This window comes from Channa argus, chromosome 14 (genome assembly GCF_033026475.1).
Source record: "Channa argus isolate prfri chromosome 14, Channa argus male v1.0, whole genome shotgun sequence".
In the NCBI taxonomy this organism is placed as follows: Eukaryota; Metazoa; Chordata; class Actinopteri; order Anabantiformes; family Channidae; genus Channa; species Channa argus.
Genome location: NC_090210.1, coordinates 1,981,508 through 1,999,826, shown reverse-complemented (window position 1 = coordinate 1,999,826; position 18,319 = coordinate 1,981,508). Strand labels below are relative to the sequence as shown.

Here is an 18,319-nt window from a genome sequence, read left to right as displayed (position 1 = left end):
AAGCAAAATAATAAAGTGGAATTATTGTTTAAAAACCCTATTAGGTTTATTTCTGATGTGTCTTTGCTTTGCTGATACCAAATAAATCCCACAGAGCTTTTTTTTTTTCTCTTCCTTCTCTGTATTATAGCTTCAGTCATTATTTGCTTTCATGGAAAGTGAACGATGGCAGCGAATGTAGTTTTTCCTCTGTGTGCAGATATTTTTAGCACAAACCGAGAGGCTCTGAATGCAGGTTTGCCTGGTTCTTCACAGTGATCACAATATTTTTAAATGGCTTTGATCATCCACAGACTTTTTGGTAGAGAAAGACAACGATTACTGTGTCTGTCAGACACCCTGCAACATGACTCGCTATGGCAAGGAGCTGTCCATGGTTAAGATCCCCAGTAAGGCATCAGCTAAATATCTGGCTAAGAAATTCAACAAAACTGAGCAATATATTGGGTAAGTATGGTTTGATAGCAGTCAGTTATTCAGAAAATGGCCCCTTCTTCTGTTTGTCTGTTGATGGATGCACTGTGGTGTAGCATGAACTGAGTCTCCATCGTTCACCTTCAATGTAACAATAATGAAAGATAGTTATACAGGAAATGTTAAATAGCATTAATGTAATATCACTGGAGGTGAAGCCTATTGAATGTGCTCCTTTTTCGCCTCTCCCCAGAGAAAATATATTGGTCTTGGACATCTTCTTTGAGGCTCTAAATTACGAGAAAATTGAGCAGAAGAAGGCCTATGAAATTGCAGGGCTCCTCGGTAAGACTCTTGCAGTTTTAGCTTCATTGTGACAAAAGAGATGTGGTTGACCTCAGAATCAGCATTCATGACTGGCAACGTCCACATTTTCCACAATGTGCATTCACGCCTGGTGCTTTGAGGTTTCCTCTTTGAACTTGGGAAATAGGCTGAACACATTTTCATAATCTGATGCTCTTGCAAGATGAGAAGTGGGCGCTGGACGGACGCTTTTGACAATTCTGCTCAGATTACTTGAAGAGATACTGAATTAAAAGTGACAGCACTGAGAAGAGTTTTATGCACCGATGTTCATTTACTCTACCTGCCAATATGTGTTATTGTCTCTTTTTGTAGGTGACATTGGAGGTCAGATGGGGCTGTTTATTGGAGCCAGTGTTTTAACAATACTGGAAATATTTGACTACCTATACGAGGTAAAACCATGGCTTTCAAGTAATTAAGATTTAAACAACCTTTACTTTACCACTACTTTTTTTTTATTTATGACTCAGCAATACATAAAGCTCAGTATATAAAGGGCAAATAATTACAGGAAAAATGCATATTATGTTTCTTGCTGACCATCCTGATGTCAGTATAGATAGTAGTATGTATGGTTGTGCATTCAGCAGCCAGTGGGCTGTTACTATAAATATATAAATACTAGATAGATGCATTAAATCTGGCCTCTTTACATGAAATAGGTAATGAAGGTAATTAGCTTTTTTATGGTGGGCTATATGCCAAAACCCCCTTTTACTGCTCCCGGCCAAGAAAACGTCAGGCAGATGTTGCCTTTAGACAGAGCCCAGCTTACTTCCCTCTGCTTCCAGGCATCATGTTAAGCAAAGCTGACCAGTTGTTGGCTGTCACGTAATTTATAGTGTCCAGATATGAAAGTGGCATCAGTACTGTCATCTAAGTCATTACATTGGAATATATCAAAGACTGTGACACATTTGACCTGTTTTTAATGTGTATTGTGTTTTTTGCATTTAGGTGTTTAAGGATAAGATTTTGAATTACTTCATACGGAAGAAACGCCCACAGCGTTGTCAGAGCGACAATCTGGTAATTTTTGTCTTTCTGAATGCATTAAATGAATGAAATTAACATGATGCAGTAAACTCAGGAACAACAGCAACTTGAAATACTTGAAATACTTAACGAACAGCATCAGAAATAAATTACAACCGCACCACATTATACCATCATGAGTTTAAATTTTCCATACAGAAACTCTATATTCTGCTTGAAAAAGGAATCATTAATAATACATAAAAACTATGTATTTCAGTTAACTTTTATTCGTGAGTCATAAACGTCTCTTAAAATCCGAGGCTATGGACTTTCAATCAGCTAATCCCACACAACAACAACCCACTTTTTAGTATTTACACAATACAGTAGCTTCTCTATTTCAACCTTAATTAATGAAATTAGAATTCAATTAGGGCAGAAAAGATGAAAATTCTTGAGTTTTCCCTGCTTCCCATCTTGGAAAATTATTAGAGGTAACAGAATAGATTCATGGGAAAGCAAAGGAATAAGCGGAACAAGATTAAGAGGTCATTTTATGATCAACTGTTCAAAGCCTTTGAGGCAAAAGAACCCATTTCACTTCAAAATTGAATCCTGGTTAATGTCCTGCCCTAAATCAGTGCATTTTGTCGACTCTGGGGGTTTAACACACTGCATCCAGAGGTACTTCCACTTCTGCTGCGGACTGTTACGTAAGCTTTATACACAGCATTAAAGGAATTATTTATTACTCAAATGACCATTTGAAATATGAGTAATGAGCAAATGTTTCACATTATGTTTATAGCTGAATTAGAATTAAAGCCTAAAAATGGAAAGGTTTTTGTAATTGTAATTTAATTGTAGATCTCTTTTAATTCTTTTGCCTAAATGTCTGAGTACATTGTTTTTAGGCAAAATTTAAAATAGTTTCAGTAATGAACAATACTACAGAAGAACAAAATACACGTAGACAAGGGCACAATTTACTATCTATACTAAGACTGATTCATGGTAAAGACAGATAACCCCAGGGAACTGCCTGCTTCACCGACTTCCAAATTCCCTACTTGACAATGCCATCATTCATATCCTTTCAATACGGATAGAATTGAATTTCAAATATAATCTTTAACAACAACTTAATCCATTTCCTTCTCACACATGGGGGTGATTTATCATGTCTCCTGTTCAAATAATAGCTGAAAACCTCTAATCCATCTCTGCAGCTCACTGTAGCGACAGACAGAATAAGAGTTTAAGAACTCTTCCTCTTTGGTGCTGCTGTTTAAACCAACAGCGTTCAGGCGTTTATAGCCTCTCTAAAGTCACTGTCTCTAAAAGATTGCGTCCTGCCTTTATGGCAGAACATTGGACCTGCAAGCTCTATTTATTTGTTATGTGTCACGCAAGACTTTTTCGTCACTAGCAAAGAAAAGATTGCACGCAAAAATACGTTGTCCCCAGTTCGGAAGAGTGAGAAAACACTGGGTTTGTCTCTGCATGAGGATTGTGTTCTTGCATGCTCAGCGGCCTCAGGTTCACGTTTGATTGCTGATGTGGAAGAAAGGATTGAAATTGATTCTTTTTTATAGAAGTGGATTTATGTTAATGTAAGCTGAGGTTATAGTAGTCAGTTTGCATCACTTTTCTTGAATATAAATGTGACAGGAGAGGAAGCATTTCCTTGGCGTGTGATATTGACAGTATGCCGTGCTAAAAACACGAGGTTATACTTAATGTATTCTGCTCCATTCATGTCATATGATCACCTGCTTTCTTTAAACCATCCTCTTTACTTCCATTCTCTCATATTTATTAGCTGTTTTTCATCCCCACTCAAACCTCCTGACAAAGAAGTAATGCATTTAGTTATGTATTAAAACTATTTTAAGTTCGACATGTCTCCAGTGATCATCAAGACTGTAATTGCCTTGTGCTTTTCCTGCTTATCAAAAAAAAAAAAAAAAACAGATATCTTATTTTCAACAGCCAACTTCCTTCAGTATTTAGTATATGAATGAGAGAAAATACTTTCTTCCAATATTCCCTCACAAGTTTAACTAACAGCATTTGCATTGTACTTTTTTTTTTCATTTCAGTCACCCTCACACATCTTTCTTTTCATCATGTCTATTCCAGGATTTTCCAGAGACCCCAACCAGCCCCGGTGTCACGCCTAATCATGCCCCCAGGTAGCACACCCCACTGATAATAGATGCTCCCTCCCATGCTGTCCCTCTCTTTCATACATAGTTGAGACTATCTCATCATTTCCTCATTTCATTAAATCATTTCCTCAGTGGCTACAAATGATTTGGTTGGGTTTTACTAGACTGTGATTCTTTAACTTCAGTAAGCATTTTAATGTCTGCTGCCATGTCAGGACAGTGTAGTTACTTTGGTGTGTTCTTGCTTGAAGAAGGCACGAGTTGGTCGGATTGTCCCAGCGGATAAAGATTTGACTCTGTGCATTACGCAAAACTTTCAGCTGAATAATGATGCTTTCTTTCCCAAAGGATAAGGCGCCGTACTACATACTGTATTTACTGGACGGTTGTGCGAGAGCTGAACCACATGAGATCCATGTGTTTCCCTCCAGCACAGAGGTCCGTTTAGGGGCCATGCATTTGAGCCTCGTGCCAGATAACATCACTAGATGCATTACTTTGTGACGTTATCAGAGGTCTGCATGCAGTGAGTTTGCACAAACAATAAATGGGTGTTTGTCTGCTGGAATAGCCATTATTTGCCAAAGGGACCACTGATATTATCGACATATACGCAGATATCTACTCAGTCAGCACCTTCTTACATTCAGGGAAATGCATATGACATATGTGGAAGTTTCAACATGTTAGAACATGCTAGTGCAAAAAGAGGACTAAAAATATGCTGTTTTCTTTTTCTTCTCCCTCCTTTTTTTCGTCTTCCCCACCTTCCCCTGATTTCCTTTAAACTTCCCACTACCCGTGAAACATATGCAATGTGGCCGATCTTGGAATCTGGAAATCTGCTGTATTCGTTACCTCATCCTTGTCTACATATGTTTCTCTATCCAATTGTTGTATTGGACGCTTTAATAATGACCATCCTAATTTCTTTTGCCATGTGCAAATATTTATCTATTTAAATATTTCTCTGCACCCTCTGATCCCCACTTTATCTGTGGCTCATTTCTATCCTCCATCATCATCATCATCATCACCATGCTCGCTCCCGTCATTGCCCCTCCCTTAACACGGTTGAACTCGTCTTCCCTCCCTCCCTCCCCTCTGATTTTCCAGAGCACCTGTGACACCCTCCGGAGTCACTCGGACAGTCTTGGATTCACGCCGAACATGTTACCTCGTCACCCGACTCTAGGCAACTTTGAGGAGTTTGCTTGTTGACAACATAAAGTAGGGGTTTGGGGTGGGCTGGCACATCTGGGCACTTGACAGCAAACTGTGAAATAATTCATGTATTTACCAGAAATAAGGGTTGAGTGTATGACTCAAAAGTATGAAGTGGAGTTTATCAATGGCTGAATAGAAATAGAATACTATCATCAGAAAAAGAAGACCACTTTCAAAAACAGAACTCAGGTTTAAATGCCATTTCAAGGCATCTGTGTTATTTTTTTTAGGTTTCATTTTGTGGATTTGTTTTTCTTCTTTGGTTATGTTACAATATACAATCAGTGACAATAAGTGTGTCCAAAACAAAGGGATCCTGACCTGTGCTGAGATGAGGTACGTAGTTCTGCTGTGCTAGTTCGGTTGTGCATCAAACAAAACAAACAAAATAACCAGTGGATTGCTATGTGTATCAGTTTATCAGTGTTACAGCATCTAACCAATGATGTACTGAGTGACCTTATACCTGTCACCAGTTGGAACTGAAACTTTTTAGAGATCTGCTCAACTTTAATGGGCTGATTGTTGGATAAAAGAGCTGCTCATACCTGAATCAAAACACTGTTTAGTGTTTAATGTTGCCTTTTGCTACTATGAGGCGTGGAAGTATCTCAATTCAATGACTGTGCTTATTCAACATTAACAGAAGAGAAACTTGATCATATGTATATATGCAAGTTTTGTTCAATGTTAGTTCCAGGACGAAAGACGTTGTTTTTTTTTGTTTTTTTTAACTGGAGTCACTTTTACATGAAGTTTAAAAAAGGGAGTCGGGAGGCAAAAAAGGCTGTCGATTGTATATTTATATCTTTATATAGCTAATTTGCATTAATGTTTTTCATTTTTAGGGGGATAGTGTTGCTATGCTGACTGTCACAAAAACAATACTACCCTTCAGCTTGCTGTAACAGAGGGTCCACATTTTCACTGAATTCATTAGAACACACATAGACTATATTCTGCCTTATTTCAAAATAAAAGTCTGTTTTTCCTTACTGTAGCTTCAAAGGTGTTCATTAGCACAACCCCCTGTGATAGTAATCTATTCTCTATGGAACAGTTTAAAAGGCTTGTTGGGGACATTCCTAAACCTGACAGAAACGTGTAAATACCCACAATCAAATGTCATGAAGAAGTACTATACTGATCATGTGAGACATTTGTCAAATATATAAATATCCATAGATAGATATATTCAAAAAAGTGTCATCTGTTATTAGAAGCAGAAGGAATTTGAACTTTTTATCTCGGTGAACCATAAGTGTCTTTTGAGTTTCTGGTAATTACAATATGACAGACAGCTGGATTTATTAGATACAGGAGAATTGCCTCAAAACATCAAAGCCACAATGCACCTCATCACCACTAAGTTCAGTTTATTTATAAGAGAAATGCATTGTACAATTTTATCATTGTATCCTATTACTAAAATTATTATTCCCGAACATGTAATAAGTCACAAATAAGAGTTTGTGATGTATAAATGATCAAGTATAATAAACTCTATATTTACCCATCTTACTCACGTACACAACTTTTCTTCTTATCTTCGTGTCAATCTACTTCCTTCTCTTGGTAACGTTCACACGGTGTTATTTAAATCCTTGACACTACAGTTATGTAGTCGCAGGTACATATCTGTCACTGTAAATAAAATTCAGAGGACAATTTCTTTCAATGTGAAACTTTCAAGTATATTGCCAATCCAGTAAGTGGTGTTCATTACACTGTAGCTTTATTACTCTGTTGTGTGTGCACTAGAAGACTGTTGATGTGAAGCACAAACCCTTGGAAATCAGCCATCACTTGAAAGCCAATGACGGGCATCTATGGGTGTGACTACCTTTTTATGGCTCAAGTTTTAACCTCTTACACTGTTACACATGGTGTGTTCACTGCTCCAGCATGATCAGGAATAAGCCCATATTCCAGTGGGAGCCAGAGAACACGTTCATGCAGAGACTGTGTCCAAATGGAAATTTTACATTACAGGAAACAAAAAATACAAAAAAAAAAATAAAGGGAAAAGCTGCGGCGTTGGGTCGCGAGCAATAAATGCATGAAACAGATACCATTGTTATCAAATTGATACAAAAACAAACAAAAAAAAATTATTTGATTTTGGATTCACATTTTCAATTCATTGTATTCAGCATATTTATTCAGCAGCTGGAATTAATGTAGATTGAACAGCTGCCATTTGCAACACAGATGTTTAATGATTGTATAGTGGCCATAATTTCATGCTACATAGTGATGCTATTCTGAAGATGCTGCATTGCCATGATGACTTTGAGTGTATGTATCATGTTGTCGGGTTATGAAGCATAACGAGGACCCAGCATTTGTTGCATACTTTGGAGATATTTACCTCCCCCCACCCCTGCCTTACTGCAAATCAAAGAACAGTGGAGTATATGTGAACTGGCAGAAACTATGACCGAACCGTTTGTGCTCATCATGAACTCCGCACTTAAAATTTACTGCCACGTCAGAAACAGTCTAGAAATTTCTGTTGCCCAACTTTAGGATTAAAGTTAGATTGTATTTTTAGAGTTTATAGCACATTTCCGATTTTCTTCCTTGCATGACCATGTGTGTTCCTATTGGTCTCTTTATATCTGGTCTCTGAATGTAATATTAACCATGCGATTCTCTTTGTGCTGTCCAAAATGTATTTCTTGAGCCAGATGAATCAAAACGTTCTCTGCATATTGTGGAGACGTGCGTTGGTATAAATCCTCAGATGAGGCTTTTGGGACTGTACAGTGTTCAACAAAAAGTTATTATGTAGCCTAGAATTTTTTTTTGGGGGGGGGGGTTAAAACATCTGGCTGCTTCTTACAGGTAAGATTTCCATTCACACACATCTGGGGAACTGAACTTGCTTCATCTGGCTCTACTTGCTCTATGTGCATTTTATTGTAGATATGTGATTTTAACTCTGAACTGTACATTAAATAGTTAATACACACTTAACTTTGCGTAACTTACTAAGTCTTAAACGGTCATGGACGTCTCAAACAATTTGACAAACTATAGTGGTCTTTGGAAACTGTGGAGTTTTTGACCCTAGAAGTGCTGTGCAGTAATCTTTTTTTATGAATTGGTTACAAGCAACTGATCAAAAGTTGGAGGCACTAACACCAAATGAAATGTATAAGTAATGATGTGTGATTCCTTCATTTGGCGATTTAAAAAAAAATGTGTGAATGGAAATGCAGTGAACATCGATTAAACTTAGTGTATCTGGGGGTTAAGTCATGTTATTTAATGTGTTTTCTCTTGGTTGGAAACATTTCACCTTCTCCAAGCAGCTTCTTCAATCTGAGGAAAAGTTCCCCACAGGACCCAGCATGGAAAAATAGGAGACAGATTATGTCTGAGGCCTTCTCCTCCTCTTTTGGGAGAAAGATTCTCCGTGTGAACTTAATGGATTCACACAGTCTTTTATACCATTTGTCTTCTCTGTCCTTAAATGAGATTCTTTCATCCTTCAGCTGTAGGTAAACTGCTGGCTCTGGTCCTGTGGTGTTGCTTCTCCTGTGCTGGGCCATGCTCTCGTGTAGAGCCTGTTTGGATTCTCTAACGTAGAGCTTCGAGCACTCTGCAGTGCACTGGACTGCAAACCCCATGTTGCTCTTCTTGTGTTTTGGTGGTTTAAGGTTGCTAACATTGAGATGTTGAGAGCTGTGATCATTGCATTTGTACAACTATGCCCATCTCTTCTATTATCCACCCAAGCCTATTTAGGCCAGGTGAGAAACAAGGACCACCCTGGAGCATATAACTGGGTCCTCTAGTCAACTGTCCCTCAGACTAAAGAAGCTACTTGTATGAGAAGCAATACATTTCAATCCAAAAATAAAGGAAGTCCAGTTGAGATGACTCGACCTCCAGATAACCGAACCCCTAAGATCAACAACAACCCCCATTATTATAGTGATACAACACATTTTGTTAAGAAACTCTGAACTTAAACATAATCAACAAGTGTTTTTAAAAATGTAATTGTATTACAACTTCTGATATAGTGTGGATGTGGTGCTTTATTAAAGTTTAATGGAGTCTCAGCATCATTCATTACCATAGTGGTAGTTATAACTTGTTGGGCCTTATATATTTAAATATAAAATATAGTAGAACAGTACTGAAAAAGTTGGATAAAATGCTACTAAAATTGTATAGTGTTCAGATTACACTGTTGAATGCCTGAAAATAATTGTGTTAAAATTTCCACTTTTCTGTGTGCACCACTAATAATAACTGCTTATAACATAAATGCTGTAAAGAAGATTTAAATTGTTTTGAAAAAGAAGCAAACGTGTATTTATGGGAACTTTACTGAATACTGAGTCTTATTGGCCGACATAAAAGAATCACATTTCTAACAAGAAAATCAACAATATTAGCAAAGTGCAAAAATCCACTAGTTAATAAAACTTAAACTTTTACCTGTAAATTAACTCTATAGCAGTTTGTCCCAATCACCATCCTTATCATGGCATAATGAAATACTCAGGGCAAATTTTACTTTCATTATAACGTAGCCCCCACACATAGAACCTTTAAACACTTTAGATCCTAATAAAGCTGCAAAGTACCAAATAAAGTTGTGCTACATCTAAATAAAAGGCAGGCAGTCGATCATCAATAAATACATGCATCCTCGTCTCACTTAAACTGTCTTACAGCAAAATGAATCATTTCCCTAATAAGACAGCTACTTCAAACACAACTTATGTAGGCTTATACAGAATATGTAGCACAGTAACAATCTGGAATAAAGTAACACTGCAAGCTGTAAACAATGTTAGTATAATAAACGAAATGGAAACTAATGGTGAAAAACAATTAGGAAAATCCAGATTATCAGTGGATTATCTGCAGTTGTTAAATGTCTAACCATTAGTAAAGCTAAAAGACATTAGTATAATAATGAGCATTAAGCATTGTGCCACAAATGGTCCGATAGTCAATAAAATATTTATACTTAGGCCCTTTTAATGATAACTAGCTGTCAGTGTTCAATAATATCTAACTAAATGCTTTATAATAAAACTGTAACAAATAAAAAGCCTGAGAAATAAGACAATTATAAATTAGCTTCCCATGCTATTATACAATGTCTTAAGTTAGATGGACAAAGAGCTGTACTGTTAGTATGTGAAACATTAGAAATCTAAGTGTGGAGTAAAGTTAAACTATTAGAATTGTTGTATTGTCTTAATCATATCTTATAAAATCGGCAAGTTGATTTTAATACAGAAAATACTGTCGGAGCTACGTGAATTCTGTGTACAGTATAATTTAGAGTATGCTGAGAAATTGTTTCCAATAATAAACAAATAATGGACAAATATATTCACAGATATAACTTAAATCAGTTATTTCAGTGGAAATTACTATGTCTGTAATCATTAAAATCAGTCGACAGTTTCTTCCAAGGAAATCAGAAATCTAACATAAAGCATTGCACATTAACAAATAAGCCTAAAAACACGTTAACAATAAATTAAGCCTTCTGAAATTTGAACGAATCCGTTACTTGGGATTCTAAAACTGGCAGATGCTGACTTTGATGCTTTAGCTGCCCTGGTATCAGTGGTCTCCACTTGATCCAATGTACTAGCCTATGATCAATTTCTCATTGGTACCGACACATGTGGTACTTGTGTTCAACAAGAAAGGAAGAACTGAAATACACAAACGCCAAAGAAATGTTTGAGATCATTTTGAAATTATTTAACTGTGAATTCTTGTCACCAAATTTAAGCAATCCTTAGATTCCTTTACCTATGAAAAATATCAATAATATTATCTATTTTAGACTGAAATTATGCAAAAAGGCATAGCATTAGCTTCAGTTCACTTTTGGACCCCACAGATTTTCAGGGCCTTTTTCTACTGATGGTCAACCATTTAAAAGTCAGAAATTATTTTTCCTTGGATAAGAAACTCCTTTATAGGAGCAACATCCACAGGTATGAAATGCATCATTACAACATGCAGTGCACAGTCCCGCATTAGTGCTAATTAACCGGGTTGCGTATATACACCAAATTAAACTGGCTTACAACTTAAAAGAACTTAAAAGCCTTTGTTTGACATGGACGCACCACAGAATGAATTCCCAGGGAGCGCTTGAAAACCAGTTTGGGATTTGCCTCGTTGGGATGCGTTGTAATGGACCAACAGAGAGAAGGATGATTGATTCTGGTGGCCGAGGTTCAGTTAGAGGCAATTTAGTGTTTAGGGTGGACAGAAATCTGCAAAGTAAGGGTGCTGCAAGGCCTCCTCTGCAGAGATCCTCTGGACAGGATTACATTTCAGCAGGTTCTGGTTGAGATCAAAGGAAACATTTTAAGTAAACAGCAACATTTTTTCTAGGAAGGAAAACGGCAAATTGGGAGCAGCTGGTGTTACGTTAGCTGCTAATTGGACAAAATACGGACAGAAATTTGGCTAAGGGCAAGTTGAAACTTAAAAGTACCTGCAGTAGATCCCGTCCTGTGCTACTTAATTTGGGAACCACATTCACAAGGGATGTGGTGGCTGGATACATGGGGTAAGGCTGCAGGCAGAAAATGAAGAGTAAAACATTTTGTAAACTGTCCACTGTTGCTTTAAAAAATGATTAAATGATTAAAAAAAAAAAAAAGTACCTTGTAATCAGGGAGCTTTGTCATCGTCTGCCATTGTTCCTCAGTGGGTGTCCCTAACAACGTACCAACTGATTAAAGAAAAACTTTTTTTCAACAGAGATGTGTGTCCAACCTGTGAAGACAGTGATCTGCCAAAACAAAGGCCTATGGTGTCAGAGTCCCACATACAGAAATATATAAACATATATCATATTTAATAAAAAAAGATATCTAAAGATTCTTTTCAACTGGTCGTCCACATCGTTGCCGGGAAATAAAGGCCTTCCAGCATTTGCCAGCTCTGAAGGGGATATGAAATGAAAATAAAATATGATTAAAACTTCCCATTTTGTTTTATTCTGTCCTATAGCAACTTATGCACACAAATCCACCAACAACAGATCAACAGGACAAAAAGAGTCAAAAATGTCTTTAATATATGTGTTACTTTTATCCTCTTTCAATACGATTTAATTAAGTATATAGAATACTTTTAATTTTTATTTTTCCAATGTGTAAAAAGAGAAGAGATTTTCTAGTGTCACTATCACAAACAAACCTGCAAATATGCATCCAGCAGACCACATGTCAATTGAGGTAGAATAAAGTTTAGCACCAAACAGCACATCGGGAGGCCGGTACCACAATGTCACCACCTACAAATCAAAAAGCACATGCTGTAAAATATGTAATAATTAAACCAATTGCTCCAAATGTTACAGCCAAAATGGCTTTAAAACTGTTCAGGTAATTGCTGTTCTCAGAGTTACTTTGACAGATGTTTTCCAAAAACAATGGATTTAGCAGCTTTGTCCCTTCCACTAACTAGTGAAGTTGCATTTGCATCTCAGCAACTGCTGCTTTGCCAGGTGTCAAGTGTTGCACAGACTTTTTTTTCACATTTTATAAAAATGTGTCTGCTGAAGTGTAATGACAGAGTGAAAACAATACACATTTTTTTTTTACAAGTTCTACTTCTGAGAGAATGTGTGGGCAGCCGGAAGTGCTTGTTTCAGATTGAAAAGTTTCAAAGTTCAGTTCTGTGCAGATTTTTATTATGTGTCTACCAGCTACAGAGCCACTACAAACTTTTCACAAGTGATTTTACAGAGAAATGTGAAGATGCACTTGTGGCTCATCAAACTGGACTGACTCAGCATAGGACGTACACAGCCTACACTAATTCTTGCCATTTGCTTCTCCTGAGTGCTCATCTCCATGTCCCCACTCACATGATGATTAAGTTATGAGTGCAGTAATTTTAATGAAGTGTAGATCAATCAAAATGTGTCATTGTTTGCTTCAATGCTTTGTCATCACTCTGCTTCTGCTGTGTAAACTAGATGATTAGTTCATTTACTGAACACTTTTCTGATGGGTGAATGGTAACGATTTTGTTTTGTTATTTTTTCAATTGATCAATTAATCAGAGTATTTTCCCACCCGTTATAATTCACCGGGTCGCCCACGGGACAAAGACATAGTCACCCGAAGTATTTCAGAATTGCGCCAGTGTATTGCGAACAAAACTCGGCAAACTGAAAAAAACCTTAGAACGCCAATGACAGAAACCAATTTCACTTTGAGAGACCAACAACAGTTTCTCAAACTGTAACGAGTGGATACTCCACGAGAGGTTTTTTTCATTTTATGATGTTTCCAGCGTATTGAATCCTCAAGTGCTTTGCGCCATTCTCTCCATACTAATCCAAAGAATAAAATGGCACCAAGCTTTTAGTCTAAAAGCCATTTTATCCAAAATAACAAGCCTTAAAAGCATCATTCTTCCCTGTTTAGTCATTGCTAAAAATGCAAACTTTTCTTTGTTTCCCCCGGCTGTTTTGTCTGCATATGCAAAGTAAACACTGTGGCGACCACCATTTTGAAACTGGCCACCATTCTGGATCAAAACAAGCCCACACCTACGACATGGATTGGGTCTACGGTAAATCTGTAAACAATTCAAAGCTCCCAGCAGTAACGCAAAACTTAATTTGGTGGTTGAACACTTCTTGGCTGTTTCAGCTAACTGATGTTCCCTGTGACGAAGCAACTAAATTGTAGCCAATGAAATAACGGTTTTCGGTCTGCATAGTTTGCAGACACTCTGTAAATGGGAGTTGTGCCTGATTCCCTGCGTATATGTAGCAGCACACTCACCGGGCGCATACAGTACGCACGACATTCAAGATACTATTTATGAAACGCCGACTCATATTACGTTAGACGACGTATTTTTGTAAATCAATTACAGATGCATCAATAGATGATTTGAATAACCTGAAACGGTCACATTGTTGAATGTGCAGAGATTGTATTGTACTATTGAATCACAACCATCTGCAATGTTTTAACTTTGAGGTTTACATTAATGTAATGCTGTAGGTTATGGGAAGCAAAATGTTTAAATAAATGGAGAAATTCATGTGTAACATGAGGTTAAAAATACATTATGTACTTTTACCTAGCAATTGGATTGCCAGCAACTATCACCTCGAAAAATGTGAAATCACCAGACTTCAATCTGAAATAATTTATTGTATTTTAGATATTGGATTTGGCTGAATTTTCCAAACCAAAACACAGAAGAATCATTGCATTGCCTCAGCAGGTTCATACAGTGTAAAAAAAAAAAAGGGGCTTTTTAAAATGAGCACCCTTCATTTCTTAATACTTGAAGCCGTGTTCCCCTGTAGGTTTTCTTTACATTGGTCATGGATTGCACTTTGCAACTTAGATGTTGTTGCTTTAATACATACAGTCACGGACAAAAATAGGGGAAAATGCAACCCTTCTCTCAGAAAACTGTTCCAGTTGCAAATGTTTTGGTATTTATGTGCTTATTTTTATTTTTTACTAGAACACAAGCAACAGAGCAGGGAAGTCAAATGTGATACAATTCTACACACAACCCAAAAAATGCACTGGACAAAATTATTCAGATCTCCAGTCAGATTTGGAGGATGAATTCTCCCATTTGAAAGATGAGATCTCTCCACAGGTGTTGTATGGGATTCAGATCTGGACTCAGTGCTGGCCATTTCAGAACTCTCCAGTGATTTGTTTGTAACCTTTTCTGACTGCTTTTTGAAGTGTGTTTCGGGTCATTGTCCGGCTGGAAGACCCATGACCTCTGGTGGAGAAGTACATTTCTGACACTGGCCACTACTTTGTGCCCAAAAACTCTTTGGTAACCATCAGATTTCACGATACCGTTTTACACAGTCACGGAATCCAGTGCCAGAAGCAGCAAATCAACCCCAAAACATCTTTGAACCTCCACCATGTTCGACTGTAGGGACTGTGCTCTTGTCTTTGAAGGCCTCATTTCTCTTTCTGGAAACAGTGCTATGATGTCCTTTACCAAAAACTCTACTTTTGTCTCATTGTGGTTTTGTCACATGAGTTTTGGCAAACTCCAGTCTTGCTTTTTTATGTCTTTGTGTCAGCAGTGGTGTCCTCCTGGGTCTCCTACCATAGTGCCCCTTTTCATTTAGATGGCGACTGACAGTGCGAGCCGACACTGTTGCACCCTGTGTCTGCAGATCAGCTTGAATTTGTTTGGAAGTTAATCAGGGGTCTATATCCACCATTTCAACGACCATTTGTCATTTTTCATTATTTTTGTTCTTCCAACCACGTCGGGGGAGATTAGCTACAGTGCCATTGGCTGTAAACGTGTTGATGATATTGCGCACAGTGGATACAAGAACATTAAGATCTCTGGAGATGGACTTGTAGCCGTGATATTGTCCATGTTTTTCCACCAAATTTTCTCTCAAATCAAAAGACACCTCTTTACATTTCTTTCTTTTCTCCATGCTCAGTGTGAGAAACAACACAAAGGTTGAGTCAACTTTTCTCCATTTAAAACTGGTTGCAAGTGTGGTTATAATATAGCCCGCACCTGTTACTAGCCAGAGGTGTGTCTAAATACAAATTACATGAGCATCACATGTTTGAAAAGCAATTATTTTTTACGATGTCGACAAGGTGGCAGTAATTCTGTCCAGTCCATTTTTTAGTTCTGTGTGAATTTTTATCATGTTTGATTTTTCTTTTCTTTTTTTTGTGTTGCTCCAGTGCAAACAAAAAGAATAAGCATGTGAATACCAAAACATTGGTACAACAACAAACAACTGGAACAACAAACAAACAAACAAACAAAGCGTTGCATTTTCTTTTTGGAGATTTTGAAATATTTTTTTTAAACAGTTTAAGATTGAGATGAAATTGAGAGAGATTGTGTACCTTAGCTGCATTCACCAATTTTGATTAAAGAGCATAAGTTATTACATATTGTGTGTGGTGGCACTAAATTAAAAGTCCCTAGTAGAAAAAAACAAAAAAAACTTAGAAATCCACCTCTGTTGTGGTTTCACTTGCCAAAAATAATTGCAAGTTCACACAGATAATACATTTGTCCATTCTTACGATACACAACCTACCTCTGCTGAGTAACACCTCACAGGGATGCCAAAGGCTCGAGCCAGCCCAAAGTCAGCCAGCTTCAACTCTCCGTTCTAGAAACAGAAACACAAGTTACTGACTCTTTATAGGTAAGATGAACACGCATTAATAAACTGCAGCTTCTATATTAGCATTAGATCCAGTAGTGCAATTTAAACAAAATATTATTAATGAAGTTTATTATTAATAAATTTCTCATTGCCTTGCACTATAAAACTTTATTAGCAAGCCACCGAGACAGAGTCGCTCCCTTCAACATAATGAAGAAAGTATAGTGACTGAGTTGAACTATTTGCTCCCGCAGTGATAAATATTTACCAGCTTCAAGTCAAAATGCATTTGAACACTTACTCTGTTGATGAGGAGATTCTGTGGCTTCAGATCTCGATGAAGAACATTTCGACTATGACAGAAAGCAAGGCCTTTCAACAGCTGGTACATGAATGACTGCAAAGGAAAACAAGTTTGAAGAAAACATTAGGAGGGAAGGATTCATTCGAGGTTGCACCAGAAAATAAGTATACGTGTATCACTCACCTTCACAGTCTCGGGATCCAAATCCCCATTGCAGCTGTCAAAATACTTCTTCAAATCCTGCAGTTGATAAAAGACGCACATTAGCTTTAGGAAGGGCACATTACGACTAACATTATATTTTAGATGACGTTCTCTCACCTGATCACAATACTCAAAAACCAAGGTTAACTTCTTGTCACTGTGCAAAACATCGTGTAGTCTGCAGCAGAGAAACCAGCTTTAAGTTGAGGTTTGTTGACATCTGAGTTAAATGCAAATAGCATCTGACAAAGACTGAAATGCAGCCTGCCATTCGCACACACATGGAATTCAGCTTAAGACGGCCAACTGACCTGACAATGTTTTTATGCTTTAGTTCCTTCAGCAGACAAATTTCTCTCAGAGCAGAACTGGGCACCCCCTGCAAATTGACAGCCAGTGAGATTAGCTCCACTTGCTAACAGTTGGCTAGCATCTGCTAAAAGGCTAATTATTTTAAATCTTGTAAACATACCTCGTCATCGTCATCCAACCTGACCCTTTTCAAAGCCACGATTTCGTGGGACTCTCTGTTTTTAGCCTTGAAAACTGTCCCGTACGTACCTAAGAAGCAGACAACGTTAGCGTGTTGATGAATGGAAAAGCAACAGTGCGGATCGCATCAGTTTAGCTTAGCTGCGTTAGCTAGCGGTAGCGCTATTACCGTAAATACTGGCAGGTAAAACTCTTCGGACGTTTTTCATTGGCACTTAGTAGTGTATGTATACGTTGCATAGATATTGTGCACTAATTAGGGAGTTCGTTAAAGCGAAGACAGAGGTTATACTCTAGCTAACGTTAGCCCTGCAAATAAAAGGATGCTAGGTCTGTGATATGGGGCAGCTAATATTTGTCAACTTTATCAAAAGCATATAAGACTTACCCTCTCCGATTTTTTCAAGTTTTTCATATTTCTGCATGTTGGGCAAGTGAAGCCAGCCTATGACCAGCTAGAAACCTGATGCCTGACCCCAAACTGGGGTGAAAATTAATAACTGTGATAGTTAGCTTTAGCTTTAAGCTATCTGCATTTGCTGCTGATGGTCGCTGTGCAGCCAAGCTCCGCTTTTTGCTCATCTAGAGGTAAAAAGATGAACTGCAACACATTTTATGAAAGACACTGGCTGTAAACTACTAAACACTAAAAATTTCCAAGCACCAGATTCTCTGACTCTTGAACTTGACCCACATACTGTTACTGAAGTCAGAGATTTGTGCATTTGTGCACAATACACCATGTGATATCTAACAAAAGTAGCATAAATTATTTTTTAATGATTTCATTATTGAAATCTAATGTTAACCTGTAAAAATACTCTACTGCTTTCAGCCACATTAGTAAATGTTGATTTACATGTTGAATTTCCTTCAGGATCTCACTCCCTCTCTTATAACCTATTAATTTCTGCCTGCATAACTTGTCTGTTTAATTAAAAAAACACATTTATGTGGATGCAAATCTCTCCCAACAGACTGTCTGCTTAGCACACA

General features: G+C 37.5%; 2 protein-coding genes across 9 annotated transcripts in view; one reads left to right on the top strand and one right to left on the bottom strand.

Annotated features, from left to right (window-relative positions):
- Positions 1–8,118, top strand: part of asic1c (acid-sensing (proton-gated) ion channel 1c) — an 82,702-nt gene extending 74,584 nt beyond the window's left edge. For 5 of the 8 annotated variants that reach the window (XM_067528734.1, XM_067528733.1, XM_067528735.1 and 2 more), the window contains exons 6-11: positions 294–447; positions 668–759; positions 1,096–1,175; positions 1,741–1,812; positions 3,904–3,956; positions 5,049–8,118. In XM_067528734.1, coding sequence (XP_067384835.1) covers positions 294–447; positions 668–759; positions 1,096–1,175; positions 1,741–1,812; positions 3,904–3,956; positions 5,049–5,127 — 530 coding nt within the window. In that variant the 3' untranslated portion in view covers positions 5,128–8,118. Of the gene's footprint in view, positions 1–293; positions 448–667; positions 760–1,095; positions 1,176–1,740; positions 1,813–3,903; positions 3,957–5,048 lie in introns of those variants that run through there. The other 3 variants (XM_067528732.1, XM_067528736.1, XR_010916453.1) reach the window with 3 other exon arrangements.
- A 1,366-nt stretch (positions 8,119–9,484) lies between these two features.
- On the bottom strand, positions 9,485–17,948 carry cdk5 (cyclin dependent kinase 5). The gene is made up of 12 exons (XM_067528737.1): positions 17,712–17,948; positions 17,304–17,392; positions 17,143–17,210; positions 16,949–17,009; positions 16,811–16,867; positions 16,625–16,720; positions 16,252–16,326; positions 12,363–12,459; positions 12,035–12,104; positions 11,825–11,885; positions 11,653–11,733; positions 9,485–11,498 (listed from the first exon to the last, which is right to left on the bottom strand). The coding sequence occupies exons 1-12, from the start codon at positions 17,746–17,748 to the stop codon at positions 11,412–11,414; spliced, it is 879 nt and encodes a 292-aa protein (XP_067384838.1). The 5' UTR covers positions 17,749–17,948; the 3' UTR covers positions 9,485–11,411.
- Positions 17,949–18,319: the final 371 nt, after the last annotated feature.